This window comes from Pseudochaenichthys georgianus, chromosome 12 (assembly GCF_902827115.2).
Source record: "Pseudochaenichthys georgianus chromosome 12, fPseGeo1.2, whole genome shotgun sequence".
In the NCBI taxonomy this organism is placed as follows: domain Eukaryota; kingdom Metazoa; phylum Chordata; class Actinopteri; order Perciformes; family Channichthyidae; genus Pseudochaenichthys; species Pseudochaenichthys georgianus.
The window spans coordinates 9,108,695-9,130,992 of NC_047514.1; the positions used below are offsets into that span (position 1 = coordinate 9,108,695).

Consider the following 22,298-nt stretch of genomic DNA (forward strand, 5'->3'; position numbering starts at 1 on the left):
TAATAATGATTATTTCTCACAGTAAAATGAGCACATTTTCTGAATACCAGCCTTTTCCAGCTGTTTTTTTATTTGCCTTACCCACCTTGTCATAATCTCCCTTCAACTAATGATGATATCAAAAATGCCATTGTGTGAATATGTAATGAAAGCACCAAAAGTGAACTACAATGTTGTTGCAATATCGATATTGTGGTAATTGATTTTCTTCATATGGCCCATTCCTAGATCCAGAGGAAATTAGTCATTTTGATCAATTTAAATCATTAAAAGTCAACTAATGGGCTCGTTCATACACACATACAGGCAGACAGTCTGTTCACTCCCAAGGACTGCTCACTCCCAGTGCACCAAAGCTTTTAACTGCAATGGTTTTTAATGTGTTTTAATGTCTCTGAGATGTTTAACTGTAAGGCCGTCATTTCGCTAAGTAGACTGCTGCACTGCGCACAGAAGGGATGGGCAGAGGTTTCACTCACTGACAGTAAACAAATCTAAATAATTCAGAGGCAGAAATGAACATTTCATTCATTTGTTATTTATCAATTACTGTTTCAGGGTTGCGATCCTAGGACTATTTGTGTCTGTATCTCTGAGGGATAATGGAAAAATTAGAGTGTTGGAGATGGAATTACAGCAAGATTGGATTCATCAGACTCCATATCTATGCTGAATCTGATTTGTAATTTCATTTCCACGCTATTCACAAAAAAAGCAACTTAGAAAACCTAACAGTTTATGGTTGAAAATAATTTTGAAAGGACTTTTTAATTACAAGTTATAATATTTCAAATGTATCTGCATCAGAAGGAGTGTGATGCAAAAAGACATATACATCTCTTGAAATAAAATGAACCATATCTATAAAAAAAACAGGATAACAGACATTTTGTGGAATGAATACTAACAAACAATAGAGACAGGTGCAACTTGATGAATAGACAACTTCATCACTCAGGGGTCCATCATTAATGTGAGTCTACCTCCCTCTACTGGCCGTTTGATTGCATTACATAAAGCGCCAATAACACAAATTAAGTCTCATCTTTTATTTATTTAAGCTGATAAATAAAACGCATTCAATTGCATATTTTGAATCTTACTTTTTGTTACAAACGAAAAGAAAAAGTAATGGTTTTAATTGTTGGTTGTGCATCTCTCTTGCAAGTAAATATAGAAAGGCACAGGCATGTTTAGTGGACAATGTTTTTCTGTACACCAAAAATAGAGAGGCGTGCTGAAATGCAATAATAATACTGTTGTAACAACTTACTTCTGCCTTATGTGTTATAACATAATTGTATATGAAGTCCTGCCACGTACTTTTAATGTGTGCAATCAAAATGAGTACGGACTCACTTCAAGTCATATAGCCTCTGTTTGTGCTACATGTATAACATAGCCTGTATACATGCTAACTTACATTTGCTATAACATGAGAGGTACGAGCTAGGGCTACTAAGCTCAAGTGGATAAAATACAGCTTTGTGAAGGAAGCTATAATAACCGTATATAGTGTATTTGCAAATGAAATAATGATATTGTAACTTTTCTGAAGTCATATTTTGTTGAATTTTGTTTTGGGCTTACCTCAAGTGTTAGCAGTTACCAGGACCCCAAATAGCAGCCGGTCAAAATGGTGTACACAAGAACAAAATAACAAGGAATTTACATGAGCAGACAGTTCGGGGTGTAGACACTAAACAGTTCTAGCAATGGCTCCCAGCTAACTTTCTCCAAATGTCAGCTAAAAAAAACCGCGAAAAATGCGCTCACCTTCTTCTTACACACCTGGTTCCTGCTCAGCCAATTAATTGATTAGCCCCGCCTCTACCTGCCCGCTATTGGTCAATCTGACACAGCCTACCCAGAGCCCGAGAGAGATAATATCGATAATAATATAGATAATAATATTAGTATCTCTAGGGCTCTGAGCCTACCATACGGCCAAACATTCAGTGACATAAACACATTTAGATTAGGATACGTTTAGACGTGAACTGATATTTTAAATCCAATGTAGTGTTTTTATGTTATGTAATCTACTTCATAGCTGTTTGCATTGTCCGATGAAAAATTAAAACAAGATAAATGTAAACAAGGATGTCAATTTCCAGACATAGGACCTAGTCTTGCATCGGTGGTGAAATGTATCCAAGTACATATATTAAAGTACTGTGCTTTAGAACAATTTATATTAATTCGTGATTTGGAGTATTTCCTTTTTCTGCTACTTCACACTTCTACTCCATTAGCCTAGCCTGCATTACAGATATAAATATTGTGCTTTTCACACTACATACTTATTATAATGATATAGTTAGCAGTTTGAGTAGGCATGCATACCACAGCATATAAAAGAGTAAAAGTGTGCTAAAACAGAAACATGGTTATTATTGATAAATGCAGTAGCAATATATAACGGTAAAATAAATGCAGGTGACATTTTCCAGCATCATGAATACTTTATACAGTTTGGTACTATTCTCAGTGAAGGACTTTGACAACAGTAAGTACAATATATCAATACATGTTCCACTACTGCTAATAATGGGTGTATGTGTCTTCTGCAGTTATATATATATATGCTTTGTAAATGATATATTATATTGCCCATCACAAAAAAACTATTCAGAAATGCAACACAAGACACCATTTTCAGTTGAATTAAAACAGCTTTATTAGTGTACACTGTAAGAAGTTGTCTGTATATGTAGAATAGTTGGAAAGCTATGAAGATAGTCATCAGTGTTTGAAGAAGACAGAAATCCTAAGGGCTTGTGTTCTAATGGAAAAATGCTCCGTTGATAGCAAGAAAACGAAAAAGCATGTATGGTCAAATAAAAGTACAACTTTACAATAACATCACCAGTGACATGTAGAAACTTCACTTTCTCCAAAAAGCCACATTGTCGTTATGAAATTCAAAAGAAAGGAGGCTTGTTTGGGGATACACAATTGTCATCACAATAAGAAAAGAAAAATACAATATGTTACCTGTAAATAGGAATGTGAACCTTTGATGGAGTCTAAATGAAACCTTATCTCCAAAACAGAACTCTCAGAAAAAGAGAACATCTTGTTTGTTTTAGGGTGAAACGTTGGGTGGCACGCATTTGAAGAAAACAAAACAAAAAGTTGATACAAAGGCTTTTACTGGACCCTGGCAATATGCATAAAACGGCGTGTCTAGCCATCAGAAAATACAAATTACAGAGGAATGTGTTTGACTACACACTCCGAACATTGAGGTCACTGCATAGAACAAACATGTGGGTTAGCAATGATAAGACAACCTTAAAGATAACACCGTTTTGTCTTTGTATGTGTACAGACCTCTGCAAATTCCAGTTATCTCGAATAAGTGAACAAAATGAAAAACAGACCAGCAAAAGACAGGAAAGGACAGACAGAACATTACATCATTTAATTTGGCTGCTCTCATTCTGGCTACAAGTGACTATAAAAAACAAGCTTGATGAATGAAGAAAATGGTTTTCCTAAAGAAGCATTTGCAGAAAGGTGTTCCTTTTAAAAAAGTGTCAATCTATCTGTTTGGTCCAAGTGCTTATGTTCTGTAGGAGTGGATGTCATCTCAAATCCAAATCTAGCATCATAAAGTATCTGCAGGCTGCTGACAAATGGAACGATTAAACACCAGGATTGTTATTCCAGTCATTGAATGATCAAATACACTACAGCATATTTTTATAATCTACATTTCTCCCACATGTTGCAGCAGTGAGAAATGAAATTTAAAACATAGGAATGTGTGCACATTGGCAATACTTTGCAGTGAACTTAGACCACTGTTGTTGTTTAATCTGGACTGTGACAGTATGCACCAAGATTTTGGGGCAAGCACACTCACAATCCCTTTGTTCATGCTAAATATCTGCTAATGTATCCGGATGAAAAATCTACGTTGCGCAGAATCAGCCGTAAATGGGATTTTGAACATGAGAATGAACATGTGGAGATTGGCAGCAGCTTTCACACCGTGTACTGAAATGTCCTGTGTTGCTAAAGTAGATAAATTCAACACATTTACTTTCCAAAGTCAGAGCTTTGATGCTGGCAAATAGTACTGCATAGTAGCTGCTGGAATAAATCCTAATTAAAACAATACAAAAAAAAAGGCTGACATTTTGTTTGTATGGCTTTGAACAAAGGTATCGATTTGTAACTCGCCATTTTGACCAACCCCAAAAAGGAAATTGGCCAGTTAAAATATTAAGATCAAGCTGGTAAAGTTGAAAATTGGAGCTATGTGTTTTTCATTACCGATGAGGTTTAGTGGATAAGCAGTGTAAGGGAAAAATTGTAAATACATAAATTCAGTCTTTGGGACAGCACTGTCGTAATTTGGGAAAGACAAAGTAAAGGCAAGAAATCAACCTTTTTTAACCAGTTCTAACAGCCGATTACTACAAAATCGACCAATTACTTTCGCCATTTTAGCAGCCGAATGATTTTGAGGGAAAAACATGGATTGTACTGATGATGACTGGGCCTCTCAGTCACAACATTGTGGTAAATACAGTGAACGTGTTACATCCTATGCTACATACTTCGTCATCAAGCTGTGATCATTTCAAACTGAGGGCATATTCTAAAAAAATATTGAATTCTAATAAAAGGGAAGAAAGCTTTGAAGATTTTAAATATATTCATATATAAAAAATACATGAAATACAAAAAAGTAGTTAAAGAATGTGTCAAGAAAATAATAGCTGTGCAGTACAACTAACTCGTCAAATACTGAAAGCTCATACGATTTGGACTCTAAAATACCCATGGAGCTGGCTTTTTAAAATCGGGGCGAGACATTTTAATAGAATCAAATGAATTCTCTTTAATAATCCAATAATAACAATATACGGGGGGAAACTCTCAAAAGGGAACGTTCTTAAAATATGGAAGATATCTTTTGTAATTGTCAATTGGGCTTTTTTTTCCACATTCCCATCTGTGCAAAGCATATCTTGCTGTATTTTACATCAAAAGGCAACTTTCAAATGTGCATAATTTGGGGCAGTGCAAGTACAGTAAAGGGGCGGCCATTTTTTTTAAATCCCACACTGCAGGGCTTATATTCGTATCGTCTAAATAATGGAATCAATCCAAGGAAGACTCGGGCGATGTCTACATCAGTGAAACCTAAGTGAAGGGACTTATTTTCATTTTTAGACAGCAGGGGGCGACATTGTCCTAGTTTCCAAATCCAACATACATCTCTCTCATAAACAAGATGAAATAATTGTAAAAGTTAAAGCGTGCATGGTGGAAACAAAGAACATTTTGGGCCTCAACTACCAGAAGGGGGCAAACTCCGTAGATATTACCGTCTGAAATTAAGTTCAAAGATTGTATGAAGTTCAAGAGAAGGGACACGCCCTAAGAACCTATTATTTTACACATTCCAGTCATCAATGCCGACTCGCAACCGTTTCAACTCTGATCCAAACATCTCCTCCACGGCACACTTTAATAGGACCAGTCACACACAGACGTAAGCGAACGATCTGTCGTCATGTCAAAAGAGAGCAAATAGAGTGGCGTCTGTATGTGTTGCAGTGCATAATGTGTTTGCATTGAACATGTGAAGAGAGTCGATGTCGTACTAATAAAGACTTCATCGTGCTCCCTCACCACTTTCAGAGCTGAAGGTCTGTGATCACGACAACATGGGATTGATAAGGAGAAAAGCAGGAAGTTCTAGAGTAAAAACTGGAGTAGAAGTTTGGTCACCGAGAATAAAACCCTGGAATAAGCGCTTGATCGCCGAGAATAAAACGTAAGGTGTTGGAGCGGACTTTGGTTGAACGTGAGCTTTGAGTGGCAGTACTACTGTTGTGTAAACAGAGGTCTTAATGCTGAATCCAAGTTGTGCTGTCGTCGCTAGGTAGTGAAGCTGTAAGGTGGTCTAGTGGTGGTACAGACTGCCCCTGAAGCTAGAAGATCACATGCTGAAAATCCAAAACAGCTGCTGCGGGACAGTAAAGCTCTTTCTGGATCAGAGCCTCAGTCAAATCCCAAAAATATGAACGGTCCAATATGACATCACTCTTGTCTATTTGATATTGCAGGGAGACTTCAATTATTAGGTCCATAATTACTGGAATGTAATCCTTACATGAATCCATCAGAGCCAAAGGTGACCGGGCCCATTGTGACATCATTGTTCCACTATTGGCGATGTCATCATCCCAACATCCAGGTCCGTTGTGTAATCCTTGTTTTTCTAAATGTTGGTGCGTCAGTTAAAATGTTGTGAAATGTCAGATGGGTTTGGCCCCCGTTTAGGACATACTGGAGCAGCGCACTGACGGGGAGCCCATCTGGGTCAGGACCTTATCTAACCACTGGAGGGGGCCGTTGAGATGCAGCTCGATCCAACAGGGAGTGCTGGTGACCGTCTGGCGTCTGCAGGGGAAAATACATAATAAGGGTGAAGTGAAATCACACATTGTTACAGCATGTGAGGAGTTATGGGCCTTTCATGATTAGAATGTTAATAACAGCACAAGCAGCATTTGTACAACACACTGAGGAATGCAATAGAGATGTTAAACATGCAGAGTAGATGGGACCAAAATACGGAGTGCGGACTGGAACTAGAGAGGAGCCAGTTCCCCTCATGGGCCACTGTCGAGGTGCCCTTGAGCAAGGCACCGAACCCCAAACTGCTCACTGACGCCGGCTAGACGGGCTGCCTCTCCGCTCTGGATCCTCTCAATTGCATGTGCATGTGTGAATATAACTGTGTATTTGTACAACAAAAAGTGCATGTGTGCACGACTAGAACTGTGTGTATTTGTATGTACCTGACCTGTATAATAATGCATGTGCATGTATATTAACAGAGTGGAAAACTGAATTTCCCCCTCGGGGGATCAATAAAAGTCCATCTTCTTCTTCTAGATCGTAGCTCATGTACCTGTACTCTGCTCCCCAGCCCTTGACGAAGCTCATCCTGATGGTGCACATCCTGGTGAGTTGGTAGACCGCCTCGAAGCCCTGATTGACCGACTGAGCCAGCAGTGCAGCAAACTCCTGGTTGTTAAAGATCTTCAGATTACAGCCTGATAACAGAGAAGGATAAAACAAAAGGAATAAAGCATCTATTTTAGAGGAGGCATTCAGATAGAGAACACCTTTCTCCATCTTGATAAGGAAATAAGGGACAGAAAAACAACTAAATGGGACAATTATGGACGAACTTCAAGGATTCATTACCTGATAAAGTGTAGTAGGTTTAATCGTTCAAATATGTGTCAGATGTATATTTGAAAGCACTGCACAATTAAGCAACATTGTATCGAAATGACAAATTGTTCTCGTGCAATATTCAAATGGCAAGAAAAATGATATGTGTTAAAAGTTAAATATGTGTTTAATGAAAAGGTGGGGTAGACAAGTTTGAGAAACCAGCTCGAGATACACTTTTTGTTATATTCCATGGAATGCTCTTAACATCCCGATAGCAATGAATATCTTAAGTGCTTTGACAAAAAATCCATAAAAAAAATGTCATCTGTGGAAGCCGTAATACTGTAGTACCAGTACCAGCAGGCCCGGCTAAAATAACTGGATGGCCTACCTGCCTGTCAGCTTTCCATCTGTGCACAAACTTATCTCGTGCCCTCATTGGGCATGTGCACGTTTGTGTGTGTTGGAGGAGGGGCTCTGTAAGGAAGTGGCAGATTTTTTCCGGCTGTGTATTTTCAAATTCTAGCGCACTCGAGCTGGTTTCTCCAAAATGACCTACCCCACCTTTAACATGTATAATAAAGTACTGTGTAGCTGTAGAGATATCCCAGCCTAGAAATTGTGTAGGACAGACTTAACACATTTGTTTTGGTACAGATCTCTTTAAAATTCACAACATGATCATATTCATATATATTTCAATGATAATGATACAAAAATTCTCCGATGTCGTGAATCTTATCGCAATATCAGTCAAAATGATCGCAATTAGTTCAAAGTTGTGCATCTTCAGTTTGCGACAATGTTTTTCAAACTTTCTGTTAACATAACAAAAGCAAACAACCGATTACTTTTGATGTGTGGGTGTGATGCATGATGGGTGATTATTCTCCAGCAGACTGCGGAGTCCCGACCCCTGAACATCTTCGAGATCCTCTGAGTACTGTTCTGTGACTCGCTAATGATACTGTTCAGGCTGCTTATTTGGCCGAGAATTAAGTGTTCAATGTTACACAGGCAAGTAAGTGTGTGTGTGTGTGTGTGTGTGTGTGTGTGTGTGTGTGTGTGTGTGTGTGTGTGTGTGTGTGTGTGTGTGTGTGTGTGTGTGTGTGTGTGTGTGTGTGTGTGTGTGTGTGTGTGTGTGTGTGTGTGTGTGTGTGTGTGTGTGTGTGTGTGTGTGTGTGTGTGTGTGTGTGTGTGTGTGTGTGTGTGTGTAAAAACACCCATCCCCCATCGTGGGGATGGGTGTGGGGGGTGGCTTTACTCCATCAACATCAGGCGATTTTTATCATAAAGGTTATCCGTTGATAAAAGGTCATGTTTCTCTTCCTATCATTAAATGGCTTTTTGAATACTCCATTCTGATTCGTCAATTCGAAAATTGAGCAATCGGCCTCTTTTCCAATAGCAGACTGTTGTTAAGGACGCTCTGATCAAGGGACAATGTGCAGTCATATGTGCGGTCATAATTGCAGAAATAAGTCCGCTCAATTTAGATTGAGTGGTCCAAAAACACATCCTCCATCAGCAAAACTATTTTGTGGAATATTTTTTGAAAATGTAAACAGCCTTGGACATTAACGCTCAGCATGTTATAGACCTGGTGGGATCTTGCAGACGGTGGCCGGGTGCCAGCCGTATCGCTGGTTGCAGTTTGGACTTTGGACGAAGATGGCGCTGTCGCTGAGGCACTCTGCGAACACTTCCCCCCCGATGTAATACAACCTCACACCTCGACCTGCAGAGGGATGGAGAGGGAGATCAGCAAAGATAAAAAGGGACGGAAAGAAAGGGATGTTAAGAAAAATATGACAGGATAGTATAGTTTCTTATTAACCAGCTTTTTAACTCACTGTTAAACCTTTTGAACATGTCACATGTAAATATTATTTATTTATGCAGAATGTTTTTAAATTATTGAAATTACCAATTATTTTAATATATATTTCTGTATACAATAAATTATGTATTTACTGTTTGTTTTTATTATAATAACTGTTCAATTAATCGTTTATTTTTTTAAATGTTTTGTTTATTAATATTATTATTTATTTAATATAAAATAAATACAACAGCAAATATGTTTATTAATTGAATGTATTGTTTTATTATTGTACTTTTCTTATTTATTTGTATATTGCTGGAAAAAAGCCAAAATATATATTTTTCATATAACGCAAAAGCCAAATTATAAAGAATAAGTACCTCAGATGATATCATGTTTATTTAGCAGTATAGTCATGGCTGTACCCGAATATTCGTTAGTTTGAGTACTATTCGGGTTTCAATTTTTTTCGTTTTTATTTTTTTATTTATTGAAATCTCCAATATCAACGTAAGAGCTTGTGCCTCTTCGGGGGGTGCTAACACTTAACCATACACTTTATTGTTTACTTTCTCCGTCTTTATATGTAGACATTACTTTTTCTCCATTAATCTCCGTCACGTTGTTTCCATAGCAACAACAACTTCCTGTCAACTGCGCTAACTCTCCTTCATAATAAAAGCATGTCCATACAAAATAGAAAGCCAAGCCAAATTACACTTAAGACATATACAACTGCAACGAAAGTAACACACACAATGCAATATCCTTTTCAATTTCAAAGAACACAAATCGGGTTCAATACTGTAGAATAACAAAAAGAATGCCGTGAATAAACCGAAATACACGTGTCGAAGCGGTTCGCTGCTGATTATAACGGCAACTGATCTGTGTATATTAGAGATGTTAAGATTCACCGATTCGCATCGGTGCACCGGCATAAACGTTCAAGATGCGAGTGCACCGGTTGAAAGAGTGCACATCGGCTACAGTTTGGGTTGAACCGGGTTGAACTCGCGATGCATCGATTGCGTAGCGTCTTTGCATCGGTAAAAAACCGATTCATTCATATAAAATCCCCTCATCTTGTCAACGCTCAGCAGAGACGATCTTTGATATTTGCTTCGCCACTACGGAGGCCGATAGTCTCAGTTATCAACACACACGGAAGTTGAGGAGAAAGAGAAACACAGCGCACCGAAAAATACCTACAAATCAAACGTTTAGCAACACTTCGGATTGTTCAAGAAAGACGGTGTAATAATCCTTTATGCTATATAGTTGACCGCAGGTCATGGAGAGTAATAAGGTATTTTTTTTATTTATCCTTTATTTATCCAGGAATGTCCCATTGAGATACAAGATCTCTTCTTCCAGGGAGTCCTGACCAACACGGCACACAACAAGTTTCAACATAAAACAAAGGCATTAAACAAAAAAACATACAATTCAAATATCCGTAGACCTTTGTATGAGGTATCTTTATTACTTAACAGGTCTACAGCCATGATACATAGATCCGTCCTAGATGCGGGCTTGCATACACACAGTATCACTCCGCAGCCGCACCCCATCAGTAACGTCCTGATGGTATATGTGCGCGGCACTATATACTACAGACGGTCAACTTGAAAAATCGCTCGCAAATTGTTAACGATGCCGAGCCACTTTAAAGTACACAAGTAGTACGAGGAACTTAGCGACGCACATAAAGAGGCGACAAGGGGTCTGCGGCTGAAAAGATAAACCTGAAAGTTAGTGAGGTGTTCTGTCAGAGAGAGTGGTGTTTAGTTTACAGCAGCCTGTGACGGCCACTGGTGAGTTAGCCTATGAATGAGTGTTAAGCACATCAGGCTGGCAGCTTTATGGGCATTGCACTATGGTAGCTGTTATTTGCACATTGTTAATCATGAGCAATGCATCCTTACATTGTTTAACTGTGAGGTGTTATACAATTGTACTGTAGCCTACTCTGGAGAGCTTTTAAAGGTACAAAAATAAACGGCATGATGGGATGTGCAGTACCAAATATGTAAAGCACTTTTTTGTTAATGTATGATTTGCTGCATATAAGGAATAAAACAAAAATCCTCTGTCGTACCATATTGAAGTATCATTATGTTTGCATAGTGTTGAATCGCACCGAATCGCATAATGTTGAATCAAATCGTATCGAACTGTATCGCAACAGGGGTGAATCGTATCGCATCGCCTGGTGTTTCAAATGTATCGTTAATGTATCGTATCGTGGCAACGTATCGAGATGCGCATCGCATCGGCCTCAGTGATGGAGATGCACATCCCTAGTGTATATAATTATCGATACAGTGCGTTGGTGTGTAGAAGTGTGTTTGTACCTATATGTCTTCTTGTCATTTCAACAGTTGCGTTCCGGTTGACGTTGCTGAGCAGCCCGAGGCAGAAGCGTTCAGAGTTGGAGGGGTCGGTGAAGCCGTCGACTGTCAGAGACGGCTGCGAGGCGTGGAACGTCTCCCCCACCCGCTGGTTCAGCTCGTAGTACGCTATCGAGCACCAGAATGCTGGCTCGCTGTAGGTAACCGGCTGAAGGTCTGAAAAACAGAATCAAGAAGGGGACATTTGTACATGTCAAAAACTAAGACTGTTTTAGTTCGTACATTTCATAGCTTTTTCAGGCCTCCATTTCTGGATTTTAAAAATCACGTTTCAATATGACAAATGGCAATGATTTCCCTCTATTAGAACTAGCTAGGCTCTACAATTTCTCACAAATAAAGGACTTTCCAGAGCTATTCATCCACTCCATTAGAAAACTGATATAGAGCAGTCTTACCCATGGCATTACTGACAGGTGACAGGACGCCGGGTGACATTTCTGCTGGTGAACCTGGGAGAAAATAAAGAGAAGAAAGTCATTTACCATTCATCTGTATTACACTTGATGTGCAAATAGTGCCGTTTAATGTCACTGCTACCGCTTGTTGTATTTATGTTCACTGCTGCAATGACGTACGTTTGTCAGCACAAAGAAATACAAGTTTTGTTTGTTGATTTAAATCAAGCAGCATGTACACTAACACACAACTCAGTCTACCTGATTCCATACTTTGATTCATCTGTTGGTCGCTGTTCTCTCCATCTTCACTGATGTAGCCCGGTGGAGGAGTCTCTGCCAAAAAGAAAACATAACAAACAAGCAATAAGAATACAGCTAAAACTGAGGCAAACAGACTGAGGTCTCGGGCTGGCAATCTTACCTTTAATCACATATTGGATTCTAATTTAGTTGGTTTATATGGCAGCTAGTATAAGAAGTGAATACAAAAAGAAAAATAATCCTGCATACAGACCTGGTATATAGTTATTAGGAGGGTCTATGCCGGCAGGGAAGTTGGTGTTTTCGGGGATGGAGTTTGTGAAGTCGTCTAGAGGAGGAAGCTCCGTCAGGATCTCCGTGTGGCGCGGTACCAACACGGGGGGCAGCACTGGAGAGATAAGGATGTGTCACTTACCGAGCACATTGGATTTTGCTACACAAACCTACATTTTATGTCTAAATTCGCTTTTTTTCCGCTAGAGAAGTGTGCTCACGAGACAACATTCTGCTTCTTCAGCTATGTCGTTTAACCAATTGTACTAAGGAAAGTTTGGGATAAGGAAACTCTTTTAGGTGCCTGACAAGTTTTCTTCAATATTTCAAGCTAGCAGAGACACAGACTTCTCAAGGAGCATTACCAGGCGTCTCCACTCTCTGGTAGTGGTAGGGGTTGACACACACTTCGTCCTTTTTGAGGTTGAAGGCGAACTGGCAGGAGTCGATGGCCCTCAGCTCGTGGTGGCTGTGCAGGTCGGGCCATCTCCACAGGCGGCAGTAGATGACGTGGGGCAGGCCCTTGCGGTGGGACACCTGGAGACGCCCGTCCAGTGACCTGAGAAGATCGGTAGAGAGGACAGCTATACGCTCAGAAGTGTGACCAGGCCATAACTCAACCTTATGGAAATCACAATTAAAACTCGTTGTGATGTTATAAGTCACCAATACCGCCAGTTCATCTGCTTAGTCAGTGAACGCCACTCGTGTTTGATGTCATAGATTTTGGATATTGCCACATACAATACAGCTCAATAATTGCATGTCTGCAAGATCTATGAGGCATCATTACAGTATAAGCAATAATAAGGTTGTATTATGAGTTGCAATTAAAAAAGGATTAGTCTCAAAGTCTTTCCATGATTAAAATGATTAAAAATGGCAATACAGGTGAGTGTGTGATACTGCACACATTACAGAAAGACAGGTGATGAATGAATGAATGACAAGATGTAAAGTGACTCATTGTGTTTGGGGGTGTGTGTTTGTATATTCACCTGCCGTGGTCAGGGTATCCGTACATGCCTGAAGAGTCCCACTGCTCTATCGTGTGGCCTGAGCCCAGACCCCATAGATCTGAGCAGTTACTACACACACACACACACACACACACACACGACATGCACACACACACACGCAGGACAGGTGAAAAAGGATAAAATATGAAAAAATATGGTAAACATGAGGCATTCCAAATTATTAGGATGAAATCACAAACATGTACAGTTGGTCTCTTATTGGCACAAAGAAGGAAATACAAAATCCACCCTTGTATTTTTTAATAAGAGACGCTAACTGGATGACAGGTGATCATGTGACAAATGAAAAGACAGACAGAGATGCGGTGTAATCAGGTGATGCAAGTAGTGGTAGAAACTGATTGAATTGTGGTTGAATGTTTTTAGATGGTGGGTTTAAAGCTCGACCACTCTCTGTCTTTCTCTACATATCCTTCATTAAAGAAAAAAGCAGTAATAGTGATGTAACTATGGCACAGAAGAAAACAAAGGAGTCCAATCGTGGCGTTTCAGATAGGGGGGGTGTGGAGAGAACTTTGTGATGTTAGACCATGTACGTGCACAAAGACCTATTATAAACACACAACAGGAAACAGAAAACCCCAAAAGCATAATAGGGCCCCTTTAATAGTTTTTAGGTCTTTAAATAAGCTCCTTCAATACCTAAATATCTAAACATACACATTTCAGATAATTATGAAGAAGTGTGATACACAACGATGACATGTGAATGAGCAAATAAAGAAGTTGAATGAACTATACAAGATGTGGAGACGTGATAACAGAAAGAACTGATACAAATGCGTCTACACCGGTGTGTGTTCAACACATTCATTCCAACTGTAGATAATTGTCTTCATAGTTTTCTCAGTATGTTCAAAGAAGAGGAAAGTTTGCCGTCTCATCAGAGACAGATAATTGCCAGACCTGTCGGTACAAGACCTTTTAACTCGACACTTATCAGCGTACTCAGAGTTCTCCAACTTTAATCTCCAGACACAGCTATACATCCTTCCTCACCTAAGGGACGCCAGTACAATCCTTACACTGGCTGCCTATCAAAAGCTTTTTGAGTAGGACTGTTGATTCTCATCTACTACTGTGGATCAAAGCTCAAAAAGCTCAGTCAAAGGGGTTCAGTTATCAGTTGATTATTTGTTAAACATAAAGGGAACATTTTCGTACCTAGTCTGTTTTAAAAACACGACATGTTTATCTCTTTCTGAGGCCATTGACATTTTTCCCGTCACGACTCAAAAAGCTGCCCATGCATGCTATCTCTACACTTGTTCGTTGAGCTGTTGCACTCTTCTTCCGTCTTGTTTATTTTTGCCTCCACTCAAAAATAAATCTACAAAGCCCTACACCTGCTATCTCCTGGCCATCCTCCGTCACACACCGAAAGAAAGAAAAAGGACAACTTCAAGAGGCAATTTATCTTAGACTTTCATCTACCTTACTTCTGTGTTCAAAGGGAAGTGAGCTGTGCATCAAAGGCCTGGAGTGCCATCTCCCGAAAACTGCTGAGCGCTGTCAAGTAATGCATCCGGACCTAGGACTCTGAGGGGTTGCCCCTAACATGAAGCTACTTCAACCAAGCCACGTCAATCTGTGAAGAATTACAGTTACAATGCACTCTTAACTGTTTCTGCACTTCCATACTTCACTCCCTAATTCCTATTTTTTTACCATCTGATAAACACGTACAATCTCTGTTTCATCACGGCCTATGGAATTAATATCACTTAACAGTGAGCGGAAACACTTGATCATGCGTTTCATTTATTTCTATACCAATGATTCACCAATTGGATTAGCACAAACATAACAAGTAGTGCAAAACAAGTTGGTGACTCATTGAGTTGAAAGGAACATAATGGGCCAAACCCTTAAAAAAAAAGCTTTCTTTCAAGAAGACGGTAGCAGTTCTTCAGAAAATGTGTAAGAAGCAGCAGCATCGCCTTATCAGAACCACTTCATAGAGACTATCTAACCTACATTCCTCAGAGGCCTGGCATCCGGCACTTTAGCTTCACATGCTTCTGCACTCTTTTTCCATTTTACCCAGACAGCTGCAGTTGACACCAGATTGTAGGTATATTGCATAGCGTACAGTATATAACCACCTATATGGGGATGTACAGTAGTGTCATCTGGGATCAATAGTTATAATTTATTCATTTGGTGTCATTCTAGAATTGCCTTGCTTTATACTTAAATTACAGAGCTTCACAACACTTCCGGTACGCGCTACTCCTAATTCTATTACTTTGTTACCAAGACATATAAAGTAGCTTGTTGTTGCAAAGTGTAAATCTAAGAAGCCTGGCAATGTGATTAGAGCTCCAAGACCTCAGCCAGCATCTGTACTGAGTGCACAGCTGAGAAACTATCCAGTAACAGAAGACACCAGCACCTGATTTGGCGATAATCCGAGAGAATGAACCCTTCCACGTTAAAGGAAAATAAACACGTGCAGGACATTATCCCCGCCTCTGCTAACACTGCACCTGTTTGTTTGTCTTTCTTTCTTGTCACCTCTGATAAACACCTGTTTCACAAAGTGGGGGCAGAATCATGTCAATACAACGCTGGGAATTAAAATACATTAACATTGTTGTCCAACCAAATGCATACCACATTTACCTAGATGGCTTTGTAAAAATAAATATAAAAACGTTCAACAATCGTATTCTTCTGTGATAGACAAAGCCATTTATGCCATGTTGGAGTTGCAGCCCAATTCCAATCGGGTCCCTACACCCTTTCCCTACCCACTTATAATCTAAACCCTACACTAGGGGTTGGATTATAATTGGGCATCAGCTCCAGGTGATTTTAGGGTTTAAGAAAAATACAATTTCTCGACAGGAACACTGTTCTATTATTAATATGTCAATCAAAGGGAACTAAAAGAGGGTAGATTAGAAAGAAAATTGGAGAAGGGAAGCTCATAAAATCTGCAGAGAGGTTGATTGACGTTAATCACATGCTTCTCATGGGGCTCCCCTTGACTTTTCCACCTCTGCCATGGTAAGGTTTCACCTGGTCTGGTGACATGGCTCGTGTACATTGTCATGCGACACAGGAGAAACCTATACTGAGACACATGACCTGTAACCCTTCAGGCTAAGAGTGAACAGAACGGGAGGACAACGTTTCTTTCAGAAGGAAAACATCATTATACAAACTACTAAATACTTTGTTTTCTTTTAAGTTTGTTGCTTTTTAAGGTCAAGGTGTCCCATTTTCAGAGAGTATGTAGACGCGTACAGATAAAATGGATAAAAGCTGTTTGTTTTCACTTTGGCTTTGCTCCTTCTGGAGAACCTTGGCAAAGACACTCTGTCTCTACATTAAATGACTTTACAATTTACTTTGTCTCATCATTTCTTATGTCCACAGCCTGTATCAGGTCCTAGACTTAGATGCGATACATATATAGAACCGGGTTTGCCTTGATTTGTGCTCTGGACTCTAGAGCATACAGTCATGAAAAGCTGTCATCAGCCATTCAGATTAATTCGAAGTGTTTTTTTCTTCCTTACTTCAACATTTGGTTTCCTAACACTGCCTGAGAAATGCAACCATTCAGTTCTTTGTTCGCTTTAATTGCCAACCACAGGTGCACCGATTTAATTGATTCTGTTCTTTACTGGTTGAGGCACTAAGTGCTCTATTACATGGGGTGGCCAATGTCCAGCATAAATCAAACCACATTTATACTTAAATTGCATGCCATCAGTTAGACACATTCCAAATCCGCCTTTTACTAGAAGTCTACAATACCGAAGAGCATTTTTATTGAAGCCATTTTATCTAAACAAACTGAGTTTGCAGAAGGACACTAGTGCATCTCCAAATGTACCAATTGTAATGTATTCAGAACAGGGACATCGGGACGTTCGGGACGAATCCCGATGGGCCGGTACTGAAGTGGGCCGGCCGGACGATGTGGGCCGGTCGGATAAGTCACTAGCACCCAGCCGTCGACAATTAACTAGCGGTATTTACTTGCGGCACCGAGGTGGGCCGGTCGGAGAAGTCACTAGCACCCCCCCCACCCCGTTGACAATTTACTAGCGGTGATTACTTGCAGTACCGAGGTGGGCCGGCGGTACCGAAGTGGGCCGGTCGAGAGTCCCGGGCTGATTTGTAGTCCCAGTCCGCCCCTGATTCAGAACCATTTTAAGACCGATCATGACTGTTGTAGTCTACGATAAACTCTCAAGTAATTTAGTCAATTTCTTATGATAGAATTCCCCTGAACTTATTATCATTAGCCCCTTCCAATAAGCTGTGTCACCTATATAATCAACATAATGGGATGAAAGACAACGCTGGTACAAGGTTTGGCGGTTCAGAATGTTTGTAGCTGCAAAAAGAAACACGGCGTAGAAGCCACCGGATCTTCAGCGAAAGGCACACGTTTCAGGCATATAGATAATGAGTCCTGGTTCATAAAGTTAACGTAGCAACCCGTGTTGCAACATCTGTTTCCTGCAATCAGGTTTCACTTCTGCTGCCTTGCTAACCTATGGCCCGACAGAATGAGGAAGTGGACCTGCTGTTGCATCACAAGACTTTTCTTCCTGCAAGCCTGTGGTCGCATGTCACCCTCCTTCTGACTTTCATGTGTGTTGGCACACACCTCGCTGTGCTGATGGCATTGTGGTTCACCAGTGCCTGAGCATGACTTCCTAGATTCCAGATTCGTGAGAAAGTTCAACCGTCTGTTTTGAATTTGACATTTGTTTGTGCGTGTACCACAAACAAATGTCAAATTCAAAACAGACGGATGATGTGTATGATTGGGTTGGACAGTGTGTTAAACATAAATAACTTGACACATGGTTGTTACCATTTCCTATGACAATAGAGTGGTGCAGTTAAGAGTCCTAAACCCGGCAATGAGTTAGAAAATGTGCTCTTTTCCCTCGTGTTGAAGGCAGTTATTTTAATGACTTTCCGGTTAGATGCATGAAATACGATCTGTGGATAAAAAAAGCTAACGTGTGAATGTCTGAAGCTTCTATGCGTCTTAGAAATGGTTGTTGCTAACAGGTGACTAAATTAGATTGCGCCAAACATTATCCGCCTTTAGCTAAGCAGGGACATTGACGTGGAATCATGCAAGCGTGATGTTGTTTGTTTACAGCTTTAGCCTAATACTTCTGGGGATTGCATTTATGCTATAGCACTTAAAAAAAGTGTAGTGTCATTAACGTGTAAGTGCCATGGCCACAAAGCTTTTCATTGTTCTGAATCGAGTGGGAAAATCACATTGCTTTTCTTCCGAGGGAATCCTTGCGATGCCAACTTTCGGGTCGGCGTAAAAAAATACGATGGTCCAGAACCAGTCTATGACCATGTTGTGCGTGTATTATCATGTAAAAACAGAGCCAGGGAAGATAGATATACCGGTTGTGTGTCTCACCTGGGTATGGTGACACACTTTGTGTTGCTGTTCTGCGTGCTGATGGCTTTCTCCAGCTCATCCAGCTGCCCCGTCTTCTTCAGCTTCTTCACCAAGCTCTTCACGGCCTTCTCACACCACTTCTCCTCCTGCCCTCCTCCGTTATGTTCCCCTACTCCTCCGATGCCTCCTCCTGCTCCTCCACTCCCTGTAGGAGTCTTCTTCCATCCCAGGAGGCGCTTCACTACCGGGGGAGTGAAGGGAAGGATGGAGGACATGGTGGCTATGTGTGTGTGTTTGAAATGTGTTGTGATGCCCCTTTTAATCTGACGTAAAGAGAAAAGGGAGAGGGGAGGTAGGTGTTTTTTTATTTATGTACTTCTTTTAGTCAGAACTAAGGCATTGGTCTTGAGGAGTCTTGGGAAACATCACATGGAAAGTGTGCGGTGAGTACATCTAAAGAAACCTAAGAAACAGAGGGGAGGAAAGAGAAAGGACACGTCAACATTTGTGAACACAAAGAGTAAGATGGTTCGGAAGATTAAAAGTCTTATTGCATAACATTATCTTCTGAAGTGATGACATGAATTATGCCCACACATCTAGACTCCTGAACAGCTTTCTTTGCCCAGAGTGATATCCGTCATAGCCCCCCTGCTGCTACCTCTCCCACCATGTACGACCTGTATGCCGTACTGTAAGAACTACAATCTAGTATTGTGCAATAGTCTTTGGTGCTTTTCAATCATAAGAACAATATTTAGGCTGTTATATCTTTCCACCTTGCAAAACCATTTGAACTTTTACGTACTTTAAAAACAGAACCATTTTTAAGGATGGCATTTTTTTGGATATATACATGCCTCGAGTTGAGTCACTATATTTATTAGGGGGTTTATGTAGCATAATTATCACAAAATAATCTTTGCATTAGAGTATTGATATACAGACGCGTATAAATTGATATAAAAAACAGATGTTCAAAGTAGTAATTTAAACGCAATATACGTTCTCAATAGTGAGCATTTAACAACACGTTAAACATCATTGTGACTTACGTATTGTGATAACATTGTTTCATGAGGCCTCAACGCTATTATTATTATTATTATAAATACATAGAAATAAATTAGAATGACTTGGATAGTCTCAACCTAAATAAAATGTTATATTTATAGGCCTGTATTGAACGTATAAAGTAACAATTCTGATAACTTTCATGATTGCTATACAAAAACAATTTGTGTTGAAGTAGCAATGGATAAAAGTGAGACAAATATCACGCATCATCAAGCAATCTATCACCATATATTCCAGACTATTAAAGCCAGTTACTAACTCATCAAAAACTCATTTGAAAACAGTCTTAGTATCTTAATAATTATTGATTTCACTCCGAATGGCAGGCAGTGGATGACCCTGTGCTACATTGTATCGCTTCTTTATTTTGTCAAACAACTCAACTAAAGCATCTTCTTTTCTACAGAGAGGAGAGGAATGTATGTAAGTATGAGGTGACAGAGCTATGTCGATATCTGGACTAATCCTATGCTAATCCTGTAGTAAACCCTTATATTGAAACCAACCAGTGTTTCCCCTCACACTAAACACTAAAGCCGAGCGAACTGTGATAAACCCAGGTCAGGAGCAGGTGAACCATCTAAAGATTTACATCCAAATTAGTAAGGCTACTGTGCTGAAAAAACTAAACATTTTGAATTCAGTGGCCACAACAGACAGGAAATAGTTGGAAATTGGCACCGACGCAAGATCTGGTTTGTAACCTTATCCTATTTTATAGCAATGCATGGATCCATTTTTTGTTTAAACTTATCAGGAAACAGATGCTCTGACATGGCAAATACAGGAGGAAGATAAAGAGAACACTAATTGAACACTCAAATCCAATTTGAAAACATGGACCTTAGGTTCTCCTAAGGAAGAAACACTGTGTACCATTGTATTCTAATCTATTCTACTCTACTACACTTATTTTATTATTTGTTTTTGTTGTTGTATTGTTTATGTCCTATATAACTATGTTGCAATGTTGGAGGAGCTTGGGAATTAAGATTTGCATTGCCATTCCTACACTGCAGCTACTGTGCATGTGGCAATAAAGCCTTCAATCCTTGAAAAAAAGGGTGTTGTGTGTGTATTAGCAAAGCAGATTATTGTTTGATTGACTTAAATAAAACAAACAGTGTTGCAGATATTTAAACATAGCTCTCTGGGTGGAAATGGATAACTATTCTTAGCATGTTACGCCGAAAGTCCAAGCGCCTTCTAAGAATTAATTTCACAGGCTTAACCCTTGGACTGCTTACTATTAGTGCAAGAGTATGTATGGCTTCCAGAATGACTCACACGATTCCTGAAAATAATTAACTACAATCTTAATTACCTGCAGTTGCTTTTTATTGTCAAAACATTCAAGCCTGCTGTCCATTAACTGCTTCAGGGAGAAGGCTTTGATGCCAGAATCAAAAAAGGCTGGAAAAACACAAGTTAAAAGCTTTACGTTTGAACCCTAATTGGGGTAATTGAAAAGTGATTGTGTAGCTAAACATAAAAGAAGGAGTATTATTATTCATTTTGCTAAAGGTTGATACACAAAGAAGGGGGAATAAACTCCTAAAACAACAAAAAAGGGGGTCCCAGAGACAAAACCATGTCGTGTGTGGGAGCCGTTCAAACTGAACAGAATGTCTTCATAATGTAAGGAACAAAAAGCACAAAACGTGCTCTTGTTGCCACAATGTCGTCGATTTGTCTACTCAAAATGCTGGACCACCGTTATCAGGGCCTTGTGGGCAAAATAAGCAACGTTATTTTGTCTGCACGGTCTTGCTTTTTGTGTGAGAAACTGTGTGTTTGGGTTACTTCTTCTCCCAAACCATACACATAACACACACGGCTTAAGAATAAGCTAACGCTACTAGCGGCGATTCAACTAAACAGCCAGCGCATGGAGACTTTGACAATCTACAAAAAAAGCGAGTTCATTTCACTCCCTTGTGACATATGCTGTGAGCTACAGTGAAAATATGCAGGTTTCTTTTGTCTCGAAATGACTGATAGCCCCCCTCATATCTCCTCCTCCCCTCGCCTCCAAAAAAGAGTGCAAAAAAATCCGCTAGCAAGCTTGCTACTTTGTGTCACAGACAAATAAACAGCTCTGTTGCATGTTTTGTCGCTTACAAATCATATCGGTTTCTTTGTTAAACACACACTCACCCCACGAGGAGATGAAGGGGTGCCAAACGGTGACTCAGGTACCTGTCAGAAAAGCCTGCTTGTTCATTTAAAACACATCCAGAGAGACTTTAAACTGTATTTTCCACCTCCGAGCCGACGGGATGATGGCCCCTCATTCAAAGCTCAACCAAACATGTATCGCTTCACGCTAAACATGAACGGCAGCACGACACCACCATATCCCGCCTCCTCCCGCTTCCTATTGGCTGTTTCCCGGGG

General features: G+C 39.9%; 1 protein-coding gene across 3 annotated transcripts; it reads right to left on the reverse strand.

The window, feature by feature from the left end:
• Nucleotides 1-2,655: 2,655 nt before the first annotated feature.
• Nucleotides 2,656-22,298, reverse strand: smad2 (SMAD family member 2). Of its 3 annotated transcripts, none has more exons than XM_034095395.1 (11): nt 22,059-22,298; nt 18,843-19,287; nt 13,385-13,474; nt 12,752-12,945; nt 12,367-12,501; nt 12,123-12,185; nt 11,850-11,903; nt 11,395-11,607; nt 8,813-8,950; nt 6,941-7,085; nt 2,656-6,426 (listed from the first exon to the last, which is right to left on the reverse strand). In XM_034095395.1, the coding sequence occupies exons 2-11, from the start codon at nt 19,097-19,099 to the stop codon at nt 6,303-6,305; spliced, it is 1,413 nt and encodes a 470-aa protein (XP_033951286.1). In that variant the 5' UTR covers nt 19,100-19,287; nt 22,059-22,298; the 3' UTR covers nt 2,656-6,302. The 3 variants fall into 3 exon arrangements, with proteins under 3 accessions (XP_033951286.1, XP_033951285.1, XP_033951287.1); XM_034095394.1 differs by having other exon boundaries at nt 12,111-12,185; XM_034095396.2 differs by lacking the exon at nt 13,385-13,474 and having other exon boundaries at nt 12,111-12,185.